Here is a 13,816-nt window from a genome sequence, read left to right as displayed (position 1 = left end):
AAGTGCAAAATCTCTATTTTGGGGTGCAAAAGTTGGGATTTGGTCTAGAACCCTTTGGACACCCTCCCCCTAATGTCTAATCAGTCCAAAAAACTTTAAAAAAAATTTAAGACCCCAAAAATGACATGTCGGTTTTGGGGCGAAAATAAAAAAAAAGTGTTGGAAAATGGGTAAAAAGTGAGGGGCCTCGTACTTTGGAGGGCTATATGGATGGGACAGGTGTTTTGGGGATTACACAAGTCTGTAGCAGGTGTATTTTTAAGATTTTTTTTAAATCTTCACTTTAGAGACATCAAAATATGCTAGTACCCATTTTCATGTACCCCAAATTTGACCTCGGTACCTATTTTTCCAAATGAAAATAGCTTTCTATAATTTTTCAGCACTTATGCATATAAGGATATAACAGCCAATTCTGACACTAAGAACACAAAACACTTTTATTAAGGCTATTAGTACACTTATTGATATCTCATTGATTATATTATTGATGACATATTGATTTCTAATGATAGTGCCGCTTTTTCTGGGGTGCAGACTGATTTCCCCAAAATCTTAGAGACTTTGCCAGTTTCGCTTTCCGCCGATTTCGCCCGTTTGCCTTTTCGCGTCTTTTGGAATTGAAAACGGAGATATGCGGGAACGCACAGGCGAAGGCGGCAAAAACTTTTGCGGCTCAGCTATTCGCAGCTAATTTAATTCGGCCCCAAGACTGAGTTTCCCAGTTCTATAAACTGGAATATTCACCAGGGATTACAGAAAATACACTAAGTAAATAAACACCAGAGATACAATAATGGCATTTTAGTTTGTAACCAGGATTTTGCCATATTTAAAATGTTGTCAATGTAACAATATAAAAACACGAGGTATTTTACACTAGAGACTAAAAGGGATAGAACAGAAGTTATCATGAGAAAACTGTTCCACCTATAGATCAGATTACAGTATGTTTATAAAACATGTCCAATAAATTCAGAGCCAGATAGTGTCGTAAATGATCAAGTTTAAAAACAGTAATAAATAGAGCCAAACCTATATGATTTCCTACAATATTATTTTCATACAATGGGCTATTTAAATGTACCTAAACAGGAATTATAAGACACAGGTATGTTAGTTTATCTAAATACTGTATACAAATCTGCAGCACCTGATCTCAGTACTGACTTGTGCATGGACTGTTTTGGCACTGTAGTCCCATAGCACCCTTATAAGAAAGAGAAACACCACGTTTAATAAAATTGTGTGTTTAACCCTTCTGCTACTGATCAGATATGCACCTTAAAACACACAAAAAAAAGCTTTTAAAAAACAATCCACATGATAGTGCTTTGTTACTAAAACATTGTTCAATCACATCTCACAAATTGACCTAGTTTCCACCCTTATATTTCAGGCATGAAGGGCTCAAAGGCAATGTCAGGTAAAACCCAGACTTGTATATAAGCCTCTGTGTACTGTACACATTTTCTCCATCATTGATATGAAAGTGTGCTAGAACAACATGTAACTGAACTAATTCTGAACTGGCAGTGAAACCTAGAACCATTTAAAAACACGAGGGTGCCCTGAGGGTAAGCAGATATACAGGAGGAGACAATTCGTACAATGGTATTCTAAAAGACCTGCATTCTATATCTGGGGCACATTATTAGTGTGTAAAACCAAGTAGACTGGTGGAGGGATATCCTTAGTCATTGACATTCCCACAGTATGAGGAATGGTAAACTACCATGCTTAAGTGTGTAGGGCCCTCCATCGCCAACCAATATACTGCCCCTTTAAAATACATAAATACATGTAATTTACCAAGATTAAAACCCCACAGGGTATCTGAATGGGATACTAGAAAAGGTTCATTAGTATGGTGACCTATCTTATTTTATTATTGCATCATCTTATTTCAGCAACTGAACCCCTGACTTAGATGGTTATGCTGAGATGATCCCCTTTCATGTAGCAGGTTATATGCCATAAAGGTCCTCCTTTGCACAGTAGTTTATGTGAGCGCTTACTATTGGCATCATACATTTAAGCAGAGTTTAAAAATAAGTTACCAGGTTCTAGATAATACAAATATTCCAAAAACCCAGGGAGGCAGGAATTGTGGCTCAAAGACTCCCCAGATGAGGGAACTTAAGAAAATGAGCAAGAGGGAACAGCATATAGTCCCACAACCCACCTTGTTGTAGTTGCGCAAAGACTGATGGATGTCCCCCTGGTCAGTTTCTTAATTAGCTGGTGTTTCTAGTGCCTATATGTACACTCTGTAGAGCTGGAGAAGAAGGAATAGTTACCTCTTTTCTAGCACTTTAAGGGTTCAAGGCACTTAGCACAATTTTGTTTTACTGCTACCAGTGATGCAACAGTTTCCAGATTTGTCAAGTGCATTTGTAAATGTGGCAAACAACTGTTTAGAGCGATAAAAGGCACGCAGGAGTCAGGTCATCATTGGATAAACACCCTATTGCATTGAATAACCCAGCTCCATTCTGCCTCATTATAAGAATATGGCACCAAAGAATTACAGGGTAAAAGTGGAGAGGAGAGTATTCCATTCGCTGTGGCAAGCTTGTGATGCCCAATAAGCACCACCTCTCCTCTATAAATATGGCATATATTTCATGTCTTGATATTACAGACATTCTAACCCCATGACATACCAGCTCCCTCATTCTCTACGGGGGGAGAGAACCCACAGCAAGGTCAGAGCTTGTGCATGACCTGAAGTTAGCAGAGAAAGCCAGGTCCTTCCAAACTGAGCCAGTATAACTGTGCTTGACATGTTCCAAGTGCTAGAATGTCTTCTGTAGGAACATTAACACAGGAGAAGCTTTCATGCTTACAGGTTACCTCGTTAAATATAGGTTGTTTAAGGCTCAAAACTGTTGGTCTTCTCATTTAGTCAAACATATTTTGCAGAGCACATCCAAAATGTTTCTGTTGGAGTGTAGCGTTTGCTTATTCTGCCTGCAGTACTGCATTTCCGGTCAGAGGAATTTGTCGTGGCAATCAGGAGACACCTGCTGTAATGATGCTCTCCTACATTTCCACAACATGTAATCATTGTCTGATGAGATTCCCATAATGGTCCTCCAGGACATCACTAGGTTTGTCTGTTTTGAGGTACCCATGTTCTGCAAGATCCCAGGAACACATCTCTTGTGAGCCAATGAGGTACAGTGTGGGGCAAACAAGTCTCACAGAGATAATCCACCAGGAAAGCTTTGCAATGTCAGGCAAAATACATGGTGCGCAATGTGTCTTGATGAACTTGCACGGCCTTTGCTAAAGCCTGTGGGTCCCTTCCATTGCTTTGCCCAGAAATGTGACTGCCTTCCCCACTGTAAGAGATATGAAATACAGCATTTAGCAATCCCAATGGTAAATAGACAAAACTCCCAGACATGGGAAATTTTGAAAAAAAAAAAAAAAAAAAAAAAAAAAAGAAAAGTTATATAGATAGATCTCTATCTATACACACAAACCTGTCATGTTCTTTATCCACTAGGTGGTACCGTGCTCGGAATGCAACCAGTCGAGCATAATATGCAGGTGCGGGTATGGAAACAGACCGCGTACAGCGCACATACGTGTGACAAAGCTGGTAAGTGAGGATCTGGAGCTCATCAGCTGTGAATCGGTTATCATCCCAAAGTACATAGTAATGGGAGGGACGGCTGGTGCCCTGCAGAGAGGTAAAATATTTGCTCAAAACAGTTTAATCATAAATGTATCATTGTAATCTTATTAACATTTTTAAGCACTATTGGGGATATATTTATTAAATTGCAGGTTTCTAGAAGCAGAAGTGTTGCCCATAGCAACCAACCAGATTCTAGCTATTGTTTTCTACAAGATGCTAGATAAATAAGTAGAATCCGATTGGTTGCTATGGGCAACATCTCCACTTTTAAAAACCCACACATTAGTAAATATTAGGAATTTATTTTTACTACTAATATATTCCAGGAAGAGCAACTTCTTTAATTTCATACTTCAAGCTTTGTTGGACTTATTGTTAGCAACTGCACCCAGCTTAATAACTGTTCTATGTACCCATAAGCATTGTATTCCTAGCTATATAACCTTGTGTGCTAGTGCATTTGTTCTCAAATGGATCTTTTTTGAAGACTTAAGTGAAATTATATTCCAGGTTCCTACATATAACCCATAATAACCAACATAATTGGTTCTTTAAGAACAAAAAAAAACAAAAAAAAAACCCCAGTAATATTTTACAAAACATACAACAGTGAAACGCAATGAAATGTATGGAAGTTCATAAATATTATATACTTTAAAAAAATCTTTTGGTACGTACTATATCTGTAACTGCCCCTATATCTCGTTCTGTCTTGAGATCCAGGCGGGCGACTTTTTTTTTCTTTTTTTATGCAAAGACAGTTCTAAAGTTCTAGTGTGATTAGAGGATATAAACGGAAACCAATTTTTACATGTTTTAAAGAACTAATTTCTCCTTTTTTCTCTTAAAAATTACAAAGGGAGACGGAAGATTACAAATTTGACAGTGATGTTTTAAATCAGCCCTGAATGCATGATGGATATAGGCACGGGTAGAGATGGCACACCATCATGCTTATTGTCTCTAAGAAAATGCCAACGCTGTGTTAAATGAATAGCAGCATCAAATAGTGATTGTACAGCTTACACTTACAGGGCCTGGTGCAGTGCTGAACGTGCACCTGTTCGCGGAGAGTACTGTATCTTACATGTTTTCGCAGTGCACAAGCTCCAGAACTGAGAGTACGCAAGTACAGGCGATGAAGCGTTTTATGTATTTCAATTCCATCTTCATTTAAAAGCATATACGCAGATTAGCATTCAACTCTACATTGTGCCCACAGTATATTCAATATATTTCAACGAATCATTGCAGTTTACGGATTCTAAACCATATCACATTATATAAGTTTCCCGCTTACTAGTATTCACTATTAAGTTTGCACCTGTATTGCTGGCAAGCAAAGAGCATACTATGGGGTAGAAATATCAAGCCTGAACGACTAGACAAGTGGAGAAGTTGCCCATAGCAACCAATTAGCTTCTTCCTACCATTTTATAGAATGTGATCAATGCCAACTAGAACCTGATTGGAGCAGTTTCCCATAAATAACCAAACTTTAGAAGGCATGATACATTTTAACTTCCAAGATCTCCCAAGTACCAGATTCCAATATTTCCCAACAAAACAAATTTTAATAATGTGCAACATTCACCTTCTTAACATCTGTTTGCTGATAACATGTCCCTACAGATAGTTTGTTGCATATTACCTGGATACCTGCATGACTGCACAGATAAAAATCAAACTCAAATGGATGTGTGATGTTTGTGTCAACAGTTGTTCCTGCTGGAATGTTACCACTTTTTCCGATCTGTAAAATATTGCAAAAAACTTTTAATAATTTGTTAAAAGGACAGTCATCACTGGATGATGAATAATTTCAAGCAATCCACAAACGTATTACACTACTGTGATTAGTGTAGTGTTTCCTTGTATTCTGCAGTCTGTTAGATCAGCCAGGCAAATATTTTCAGTAATGTTAGCAGTGACATCTACAGGCTACAATTATGTACAGTAATCCATAAACCACAGTTAAAAAAAGTATAAATATCACCAACGACTGCAATAAATGAAACAAAACATAATTTGTATAAAAAGAAGGCCACCACTTACTCGCTCACTACGGTCAGCACAGAAGAGACGTGTGTGGTGACGTTTCTGTACCACAATGTAGGTGATACCAGGCTGGTAGTCCTTCTCCAGTTTGATACATGCATCCCGGATAGCCAGCAGCTCATAGTGTAGTATCTGATGGGATAGACAATACAGCCATCACGGGTATTCATTTCTGAAGCCAACAAAAAGGTCTTTAAACTTGTTAATCCTTTTAAAGTTACCTGTGGGAGTTGTCCTTCTGGCACTCCATCTCGATAAAAGATGATCCGGGTAGGTTTGAATCGCGTAGACTTATAGAATTGGATGAGAAGCTCCCGCACCATGTAGGAAAGATCCTCGATAATCTCCTGCCGTGGGCGCTGCACTCTGACTGTGGCACAGTATCTGCTTGGATGAGCATCCATACTACCTACCACCTACAATAAGAAAAAGGCTCGGATGTCAGGTCCCAATTTTCACTGCAGATTTTCAGTTCATTTTAGTTGACTCTTAAAGCTAAATTTACTTTAGCGTCTCACATCAGTTCAAGAACATTGGTCTTGAGTATACTTTACATAAAACAGACCATTTAAGAGTTTACGACTTTATAGGATTTGGAGCTTTGAGACAGTGTATAATCAGTAGTATATGAGGTTAGTCTTAAATTGTGTTCTAATTATAAAATACGTTAAATCCATAAGTTATAATAAAATAGTCATTAAGCCTTTTTCCTAAAGCTGGCCATACATGCTACATTTATCGCCCCGATAATTGTAGCGTGTGTGCGGGCGGCCGAGTGTTAAATATTGCTCGGTCGGGCATGCCGGATTGTCCAGGTGCCCGTCCGATGGGATATTTATGGGGTAAACTGTCGGCTGCATCGGGCAGTGTATGCCCTCCCACGGCCGACAGACAGACATTTCCTGAGTTCCTTCCCATGGAAGGAATAGGGAAATGTCTCCTCCCCCGGGGTTGGAGCACAGATGTCGGGCTAATACACTGAGAAACCTCGCAGTGTATGCCGCGGACATCTGCGGCTGGGCAGGCTTGCAGATAAAATGTCTGTCGGTCTAACAGGCATTTTTTATCTGGACGTGTATGCCCAGCTTTAGTGAACTTGGCTAGATGAAATGGGTAGCTTTTGACATGGTTTAGTTTCTCACCGCAGTGATTGAGGGCTTCTTCCCATCACCAGCGGGTGGGTGCGTTACATCTGCTCCGAGAAAGATGACCGGTTGCTGGAAGACTGCAGAGCTGTCATGAGGTAGAACAAAGATCTTAAATATATTTATTACTTTCTTCACAAAGTAGTATTTTTTAAACAGTTGCAGTTAAAAGTCAAAAATATTCTTCACATATGGTTTTTACAAAATGAAGAGACACCTAGCAGAGATAACATAAGGTAATTAAAGACTAGGGTATTAAATCTGCTCATGCAAGCAGTGTCGACATGAGGAGTAGGATCACCAAATATGACAAAATGATCCAGGAATTGGAAACCTTGAACGATATTTCATATTCATCATTTCCAGTTCTTTAATACATTTTTTTTTTTATTTTAAATAATCTCTTTGGGTGTTAGAAATACTGATGATTGTCAAAACAGTGGAACAGTTTGAATTTAGGATGGCCTCATAAGATACCTTGAATTTTGTGAAACTCAAGATCGGCTCAGAGCAGCGATATAAGGTACTGGAGAAAATGTTTTAAGGTAAAAGATATCCAAAGTTAAGCTGGGTAAATGACAAACGACAATGCTTTGGAAAATGGAAACCTAGAATGATAAAAACTGATCTTTTTTTTTATTTATTATATCTTAATACAAATCCTCTAAATAAATAAGCTGCCATTGGTATTTATAAAAAAAAATAAAACAACAACTTGTATTACCGCTGATGAGGCACTAAGATGTTGTTGATCCCACCCAGTTTTACATTAATCTTCAGGCACAAGTTGCTGAGGGTCTGTGGGGATGTCTTCACCACATTCTTAACCTGGACACACTGGGTGGCCATGCCAAGTAGAGTGTCACCAACACGTTTCACTTCCGCTGGAAACAAAGCCATTATATTTGTGAAATGCGTTCAGCCTTGGAACAGATCTACAGTACTTGAATGACATAGAAGCTAATAAAATGTATTTTATAGAGGTTGCTTTACAACAATTAAAAAATAAATGGTATTCTCGGATCTTCCTGTAAAAATACAAACATACTATTTAAAGTTTAAAATGTTTAATGGTCAAGCAGCTACACAACATTATTTCAATATATTTCCATGAGTGCAAAACCACTGGGAATAGTAACATTGTGTAAATTTTTTAGCTGCAAGAAACCTGCTCTGCTATTAAACAAGTGATGTGGTTCATATTTCTTATGGTGCATACACATGGTCAGATTTGTCAGATGAACGATTGAACGATTGTTACAACGATATGAACGATTTCTGACAGTATTAAAATTAATGAAATCGTTAAAATCTGACTGCAAACACATCAGATGTCAGAGATCATTATCCGATATGCGGGAATGCCCATCGTTCGTCGATGCATGCCCCACATGTCAAAGATATGAATGATTTATACAATGATCGTTCATATCTGAAACAAAATCTGACCGTGTGTATGCAGCATTAGATCAAAAGATGCACCAATTCTAAATTGTCTAACAGTATGTACACATCTTATGGTCCAAACATAAAATAACAACAAGATCTGTCTTTCAGCCTGCTGGGTATTACTGCACTTTCCTTCTTTTGTCTTCACTTCCTGAGTTTTGTTTACCAAGAGCAGAGGAGTGGAAAAAGACAGGAGAGCTGGTCCCTGATAATACCCCCTAGCTGCATGATGAGAATTGCTTTGGTGCACACTGGAAAACTGTTTTTGGCTGAAAGTACAAGCGATGGAAGAGTGTGGAGCAGAGTTTGGAGGTACAGAAGAGATACTGGTCAGCTTTCTCACCATAGACTGGCGTTTTTCCTGGCAATATGACGATAATGAGCTGAAGACCAGAGTATGTGTTTTTGAGGTGTCTGAACATTGGCTCCACACTGTCCGAGCCCTGCGCGTATTTACAGAAGCATGGCTGTCCCTGGATGGGCATCCCAGCATCCTTAGAGATCTTCCGCAGCTGGTCAGTGAAATTCCTGGGAAGATTGAATAACCGCAAAGTTAAGGCATATGAAAACCAACAAGTGAAACAAGTATCATTATTGTGGTTTGGACCTATATGAGTAGCAAATTGAATATTAACCATTAATTGGATAATTTAACATGTCATTACCAGAGCAAATAATTATATAGAAACCATGATCTGCCAAGTGCAAGCATGACTAAAAGGTAAATGTCCGACTAGTCACCGAGTCATAATATCTGTTCTATGTTTTTAAAGAACCATTTTCTGATTTTCAATGTATACATGATAGATTTGTTTGTAGTGTTTTGCTTCCATAAATAAAAATATACAATACAAAGAACCATTTTCTTTATTCTGAATATTGTAGTAAGACAATTGGGAGGGGGAGAATTCAATTAAGGGCCAAACAGTCACCCAGCTTAATATGCGTGGCATCTGTCGCGCTTTACAGCAGCAGGATCTCACATAAAAGTGTTCGCTACCCCATAGGGTAGTGAGCACTTTTGTGCAAATCGGGCATTCAGCTGGCCGGGCGATGGGTGCAAGATGGGCTGCCGTTGCTAGTGTTTAAACGTTGAGGCAACAGCAATTTTCACCCTTTGCCGACAATTAAATTCCCCCCAAAGCCTCAAGTAAATAAGATATACAAAAGTAAAGAACATAACAGTATTAAACGTTTAAAGTTCCCATTTTACAACGTAAGGGTAAATGCGGAAGTCGGGATAAAAAGAGTTGGCATACACAAAAAATCCAGTGAGCTCATAAAAACTGTTAGGTAAACCATAGCGCTACACTCAATTCCTAAAATGCATAAAGAAAAAAAAAAAAATTATATTTAAGTAATTGCAATTTAATGTTGGGAGCCGATAGTCCTACTAAACATCAGCCACAGTGCAGACAACTGAGTAAATGTATATAAATAGTAAGTCATGCTTTCCATATGCACAAGAAACGCAGATTGTATTGAGAAGTGATGATAGACAAAATGTCCATTTGCTTATAAGATGAAGCAATAACACTAATAAGAAAAGTCAATTTATCAATACGTTTATTAACATCTGACAGGGGTAGGCACAGACTGAGGAATATGCAAAAAACAAAGTTGATCCCTAAATCTTTGTCATTTAAATGTTTGACTTCCCCCCCCCCCCCCAAATATACTTTCTGGGGATGTTCACAATATGTGGATAAAAGTGTCGGATTGGCTGCATAGTTTCCAGCTGGGAAAGTAATCTTGTGGATCTTATGGCGTTTGACAGGGACTAGACACCATGAATGGTCTACTTGCTTTAAGTGGAGGCAGAACTATTATCTGCCCTCTCTATATCTGGCCAAAAATGAGATGCTTACCTAAATCCTTCTCCCACTGTAGTTTTGGACAGACATGCATTTCACTTGTAGGGGATAGTAGACTATATATCAGGTGGAAATGCCTCTCTGTCCATGGGATCTTAAGCACAAAGAACCTAAATCAGAGCTGGGCACAAACAGGAAATGCATTTTGCTACCTACTCTGCGTAGACTGCTGAAGCTAAATGTACACATTACAGTAAATGGCCAGGGCCCCAAGTCAGAGGGACACTCTTGTATTTTCTGACAGATATCAAATGGGAGAGTGGGAAAGGTGTATAATAATCTCCAGAGAATATTCATTCTTACAGCTATGATTTTTCCCAGCCATGATATTCGAAACAAATGATGTAAAACCTGAATTATATTAAACAACTACAGTGAAGATGTAACTGTACAGGATTAACATTATTGTGGTAAAGAGACATTTTTCCATGCTCCTGATCTCCAGCAGACAGACATAACTTATATACAAGATATATGTCAGAACATGTAAGTTTCCCAGGCCATAAGAGCCCCAGTTCTACCACCTTCTTTAATGCATTAAAATAAGTTGGAAAAGATCGCTATAACAATATTTTATAAACCACCCACATGGAAGGAAGGTGGCTCTTATGAAATAATTAAACTTCTTGTCACGGGGGTTTCCGAAGTTTTGGGTCCAAAACCATACGAGCCCAAGGCAATTAGAGCTAGCATGCCTCAGATTTGTAGCCAATGCTGCACTCACTTTAGCACTTCCTCCCTGCATTGCTTCTGCGGAGCGAAACAGGCAATGGCCCAGACTTTAATCTCTATGCCGTTGTAGAATTGCTTTCCTCTCATGTCCCACACACCTTGGTTTGGAGTTGCAATCGCTCTGTTCTAGGAAAAGAAAAACTGATTGAGGAACTATTCTTTGACAATCACTGACACTAATCATCAAGACAGATGGAAAAACTGCAATTACACTGCTAGGCTATAAAATGTGGATGTCTCTTGCGGCACACCTCACAGTGGTGTTAACAGTTCACCCATGGACATCCTGATGAACATGCAAAAGTTTAAATTTCTCTCCTGCTTCAATGTAAATTATGCGATACAAGTAAGTGCGCCTACTGTGCATTCGTGTAACATGCAGGAAATAAGCAGGAACATATTACCCTCCATGAGATCTGAACTGCACACTTCAGGTTAGTCTTACATATCCATGCGGTAAACTTACTCTGCCTCCATACTGCAAAATGGGAGCTGGGAGGACCCTTCCTGTGACCTCTGTCATATCATCTTTCACTTTAATTCCAAACTCTTGGATGTACGGATCCAGATTGTAACTTGCATTTTTCATCTAAGAACAGAGAAAAATACTGGTTGGAACAATACAGTATAGGCTACAGAAATGCACATAATAGCAAATGACTATATATTGCCATTCTATGGCTGTTATGCATGTGTGTAATCTTGCCTCAGATATGCCAGGATAACCCACTAAAAAAACATTCCGAGCAATAGTTATACATTTTTTTGTATTAGGGTTCATGTGCCTGTCCTACTTTGTAATCAAGCACCCCAACTGCAAAGTAACTGGCTCAGGCATGGCTTACTTTTGATGGAATCCATTATTCACAGTGAACCAAGGGGTCAATCCAATTAGGTGCGATTTTCACTTCGAATTCGCTTAGCGAATTCATTTTGCAATCCAATCAGCAACTTGCACTGAATCAGTCAGACTGAATTCGCAACTTTCCATCTATCACCCTCAGGAAGGTGCGAGTGGTAAGGAAAATCTTTATTTTAAGGTTAAAATGTCGGGACCCTGTGCTGAACCCCTTGGACACCCCCTAATGACTGGTTAGGCATTTGGAAGTTTTAAATTAGCTTAATTATTTCAAAAATTAAATACCTCCCAAAAAATGACAAGTCCTCAAATGACCCCAAAATCTAATTTTTCGTTACATTAGGCACCCAAAGCGGGTGCTGCCTATAGTGTGGGTGTGTGTGTTTGTGTGTTGGGTGCCCAGGTGGCTGCTGCCTATAGTGTGTGTAGTATGTGTTTGGTTTAAACCTGAGGTGGGAACGTGTATGTCATGCACCTGGAGGACTGCTCCTGTGCTGCAGAGAGTCTTTATCTCTAGTGTCTCATCCTTCCCTTATCCTTGGAATTCTAATAGGTACCTGTGAAAGCGTCCACGTATGACAAAACTGTGAAAAACTGTAAAACAATAAAAAAAAAAAACCTGCTTATGTCTGAAAGGGGTCGATGCTGGAATTTCCCAGGTCTCAGGTGTAGTGTGAAAGGGGGTCTCGACCAAAAACCCAAGATTTTGCATAGGAGAAAATGCCGGGTCTGAGCAGGGTAATATCCGGGTCGTATGTCTGAAAGTGGTATCAATGTTCCCTGAGGAATGAGTTTGGGAAACACTGCTTTATAGGACTGCTAAATCATATTACTAGCTCGCAATGCACAATAGCTTGCAAAAAAATTATAGGGACACATCCTAAATGGATTTATAATATCCTGGTCCACAGGTTTAAAACATTGAATAACAGACATCTTAAAAAAAAAAATAAAAAAAAAAAATATTGGCAACAAAATATTCCTGCTCTCATTGGGGGCGAACTCGCGGAGCCATTCAATTCAGTGCGCTGTGCGGTCGGAGAAAGCGGTTATCGCGATTTAACAAGGGTGTTAAGGCGCACTAACCAGCATTCTCTGACCAAAGTTCCAGGCGTGCGGCTCTTAGCGCCGCGCTAAGAAGAAAAACTGCTGCGCGCCCAGAACTTTGGTTGGATTTCTCCTTGCATCCCCAGGGGGGTGCGGGAAGAAATTCTTAGCGCGCCCAAACAGTGCGGTGTATTGAATAGCTGGGGGAGCTCCCTCCCACGGCAAATCCACATCGCATTGAATTGAATTCCCCCCCATTAATACATATTTTTTAATAGCAGTTAATGAGGTTATTTTAAGTATCATCTATAATTGCTAGTGCGCTGACAAAGTAACATTTTACAAACACTCTTTATGCACTATTTAATCTGTTTACTACCTCTATTCATAACTACGCAGCAGTGCTAGAGGCAGAATGACTGAAAGCCATGCCTAAACCAGCACAGAATCATCAAGTTGACGCATGCCTAAAGCAAAATTAAGCTTTACATGTTAACTCTTTTCCAAATATCTTCAGAGAAATTATACACAATGTCACTCACCAGCCTGCTGATCTCCTCCTGCCTGTCTGGGGCAGACCGAGCGGTTGCTTTGATCATAGTGGAGGTCTGATTGTCAGTCAGTTTCTTTATACATCGCTGCCCAGCTACAATATTACAGACCTGCAATAAAAGTATAGGAATGTTTAGTGTAGGTTTCCATGGTACAATTTTACTGTGACATTCTAATTACAAGTCTGATAAAAGATATAGAACTCCTCTATCCCAAGAGAGATAGATAGAAAAAGTGGCAGTTATAAAGTATATGCCTGTATAATAATAACAACAACAACAATAATAATAATAGGGTCTTCAAAACCAAATGAGTCATGTAGAACTTGTGCCCTTCCTATGTCCTCTTACTGCAAACAGACTTACACACAAGAAAGGCTTTTTAGAACCATGCAGGCTGCAATGTGTAAAGAATAAAAATTTTTGTCTATGGACCTTTAGACCTGTGGTGT

At 39.1% G+C, this 13,816-nt stretch overlaps 1 protein-coding gene across 1 annotated transcript in view; it reads right to left on the bottom strand.

Moving 5' to 3' along the window:
- Positions 1-432: 432 nt before the first annotated feature.
- The window catches only part of LOC148542844 (protein argonaute-1), a 99,321-nt gene continuing 85,937 nt past the window's right edge, over positions 433-13,816 (bottom strand). The window contains exons 9-19 of the mRNA XM_088460617.1: positions 13,356-13,475; positions 11,374-11,496; positions 10,900-11,033; positions 8,645-8,829; positions 7,577-7,736; positions 6,850-6,940; positions 5,929-6,123; positions 5,705-5,839; positions 5,301-5,402; positions 3,492-3,691; positions 433-3,347 (exon numbers count right to left, since the gene is read on the bottom strand). Of these exons, the coding sequence (XP_088316743.1) occupies positions 3,239-3,347; positions 3,492-3,691; positions 5,301-5,402; positions 5,705-5,839; positions 5,929-6,123; positions 6,850-6,940; positions 7,577-7,736; positions 8,645-8,829; positions 10,900-11,033; positions 11,374-11,496; positions 13,356-13,475 (1,554 nt within the window). The 3' untranslated portion in view covers positions 433-3,238. The remainder of the gene's footprint in view (positions 3,348-3,491; positions 3,692-5,300; positions 5,403-5,704; positions 5,840-5,928; positions 6,124-6,849; positions 6,941-7,576; positions 7,737-8,644; positions 8,830-10,899; positions 11,034-11,373; positions 11,497-13,355; positions 13,476-13,816) is intronic.

The sequence above is a fragment of the Taudactylus pleione genome, unplaced genomic scaffold, assembly GCF_031769625.1.
Source record: "Taudactylus pleione unplaced genomic scaffold, aTauple2 ptg000007l, whole genome shotgun sequence".
NCBI lineage: Eukaryota > Metazoa > Chordata > Amphibia > Anura > Myobatrachidae > Taudactylus > Taudactylus pleione.
Note: the sequence above shows the minus strand (reverse complement) of the source record. Positions and strands in the feature narration are given on the sequence as shown.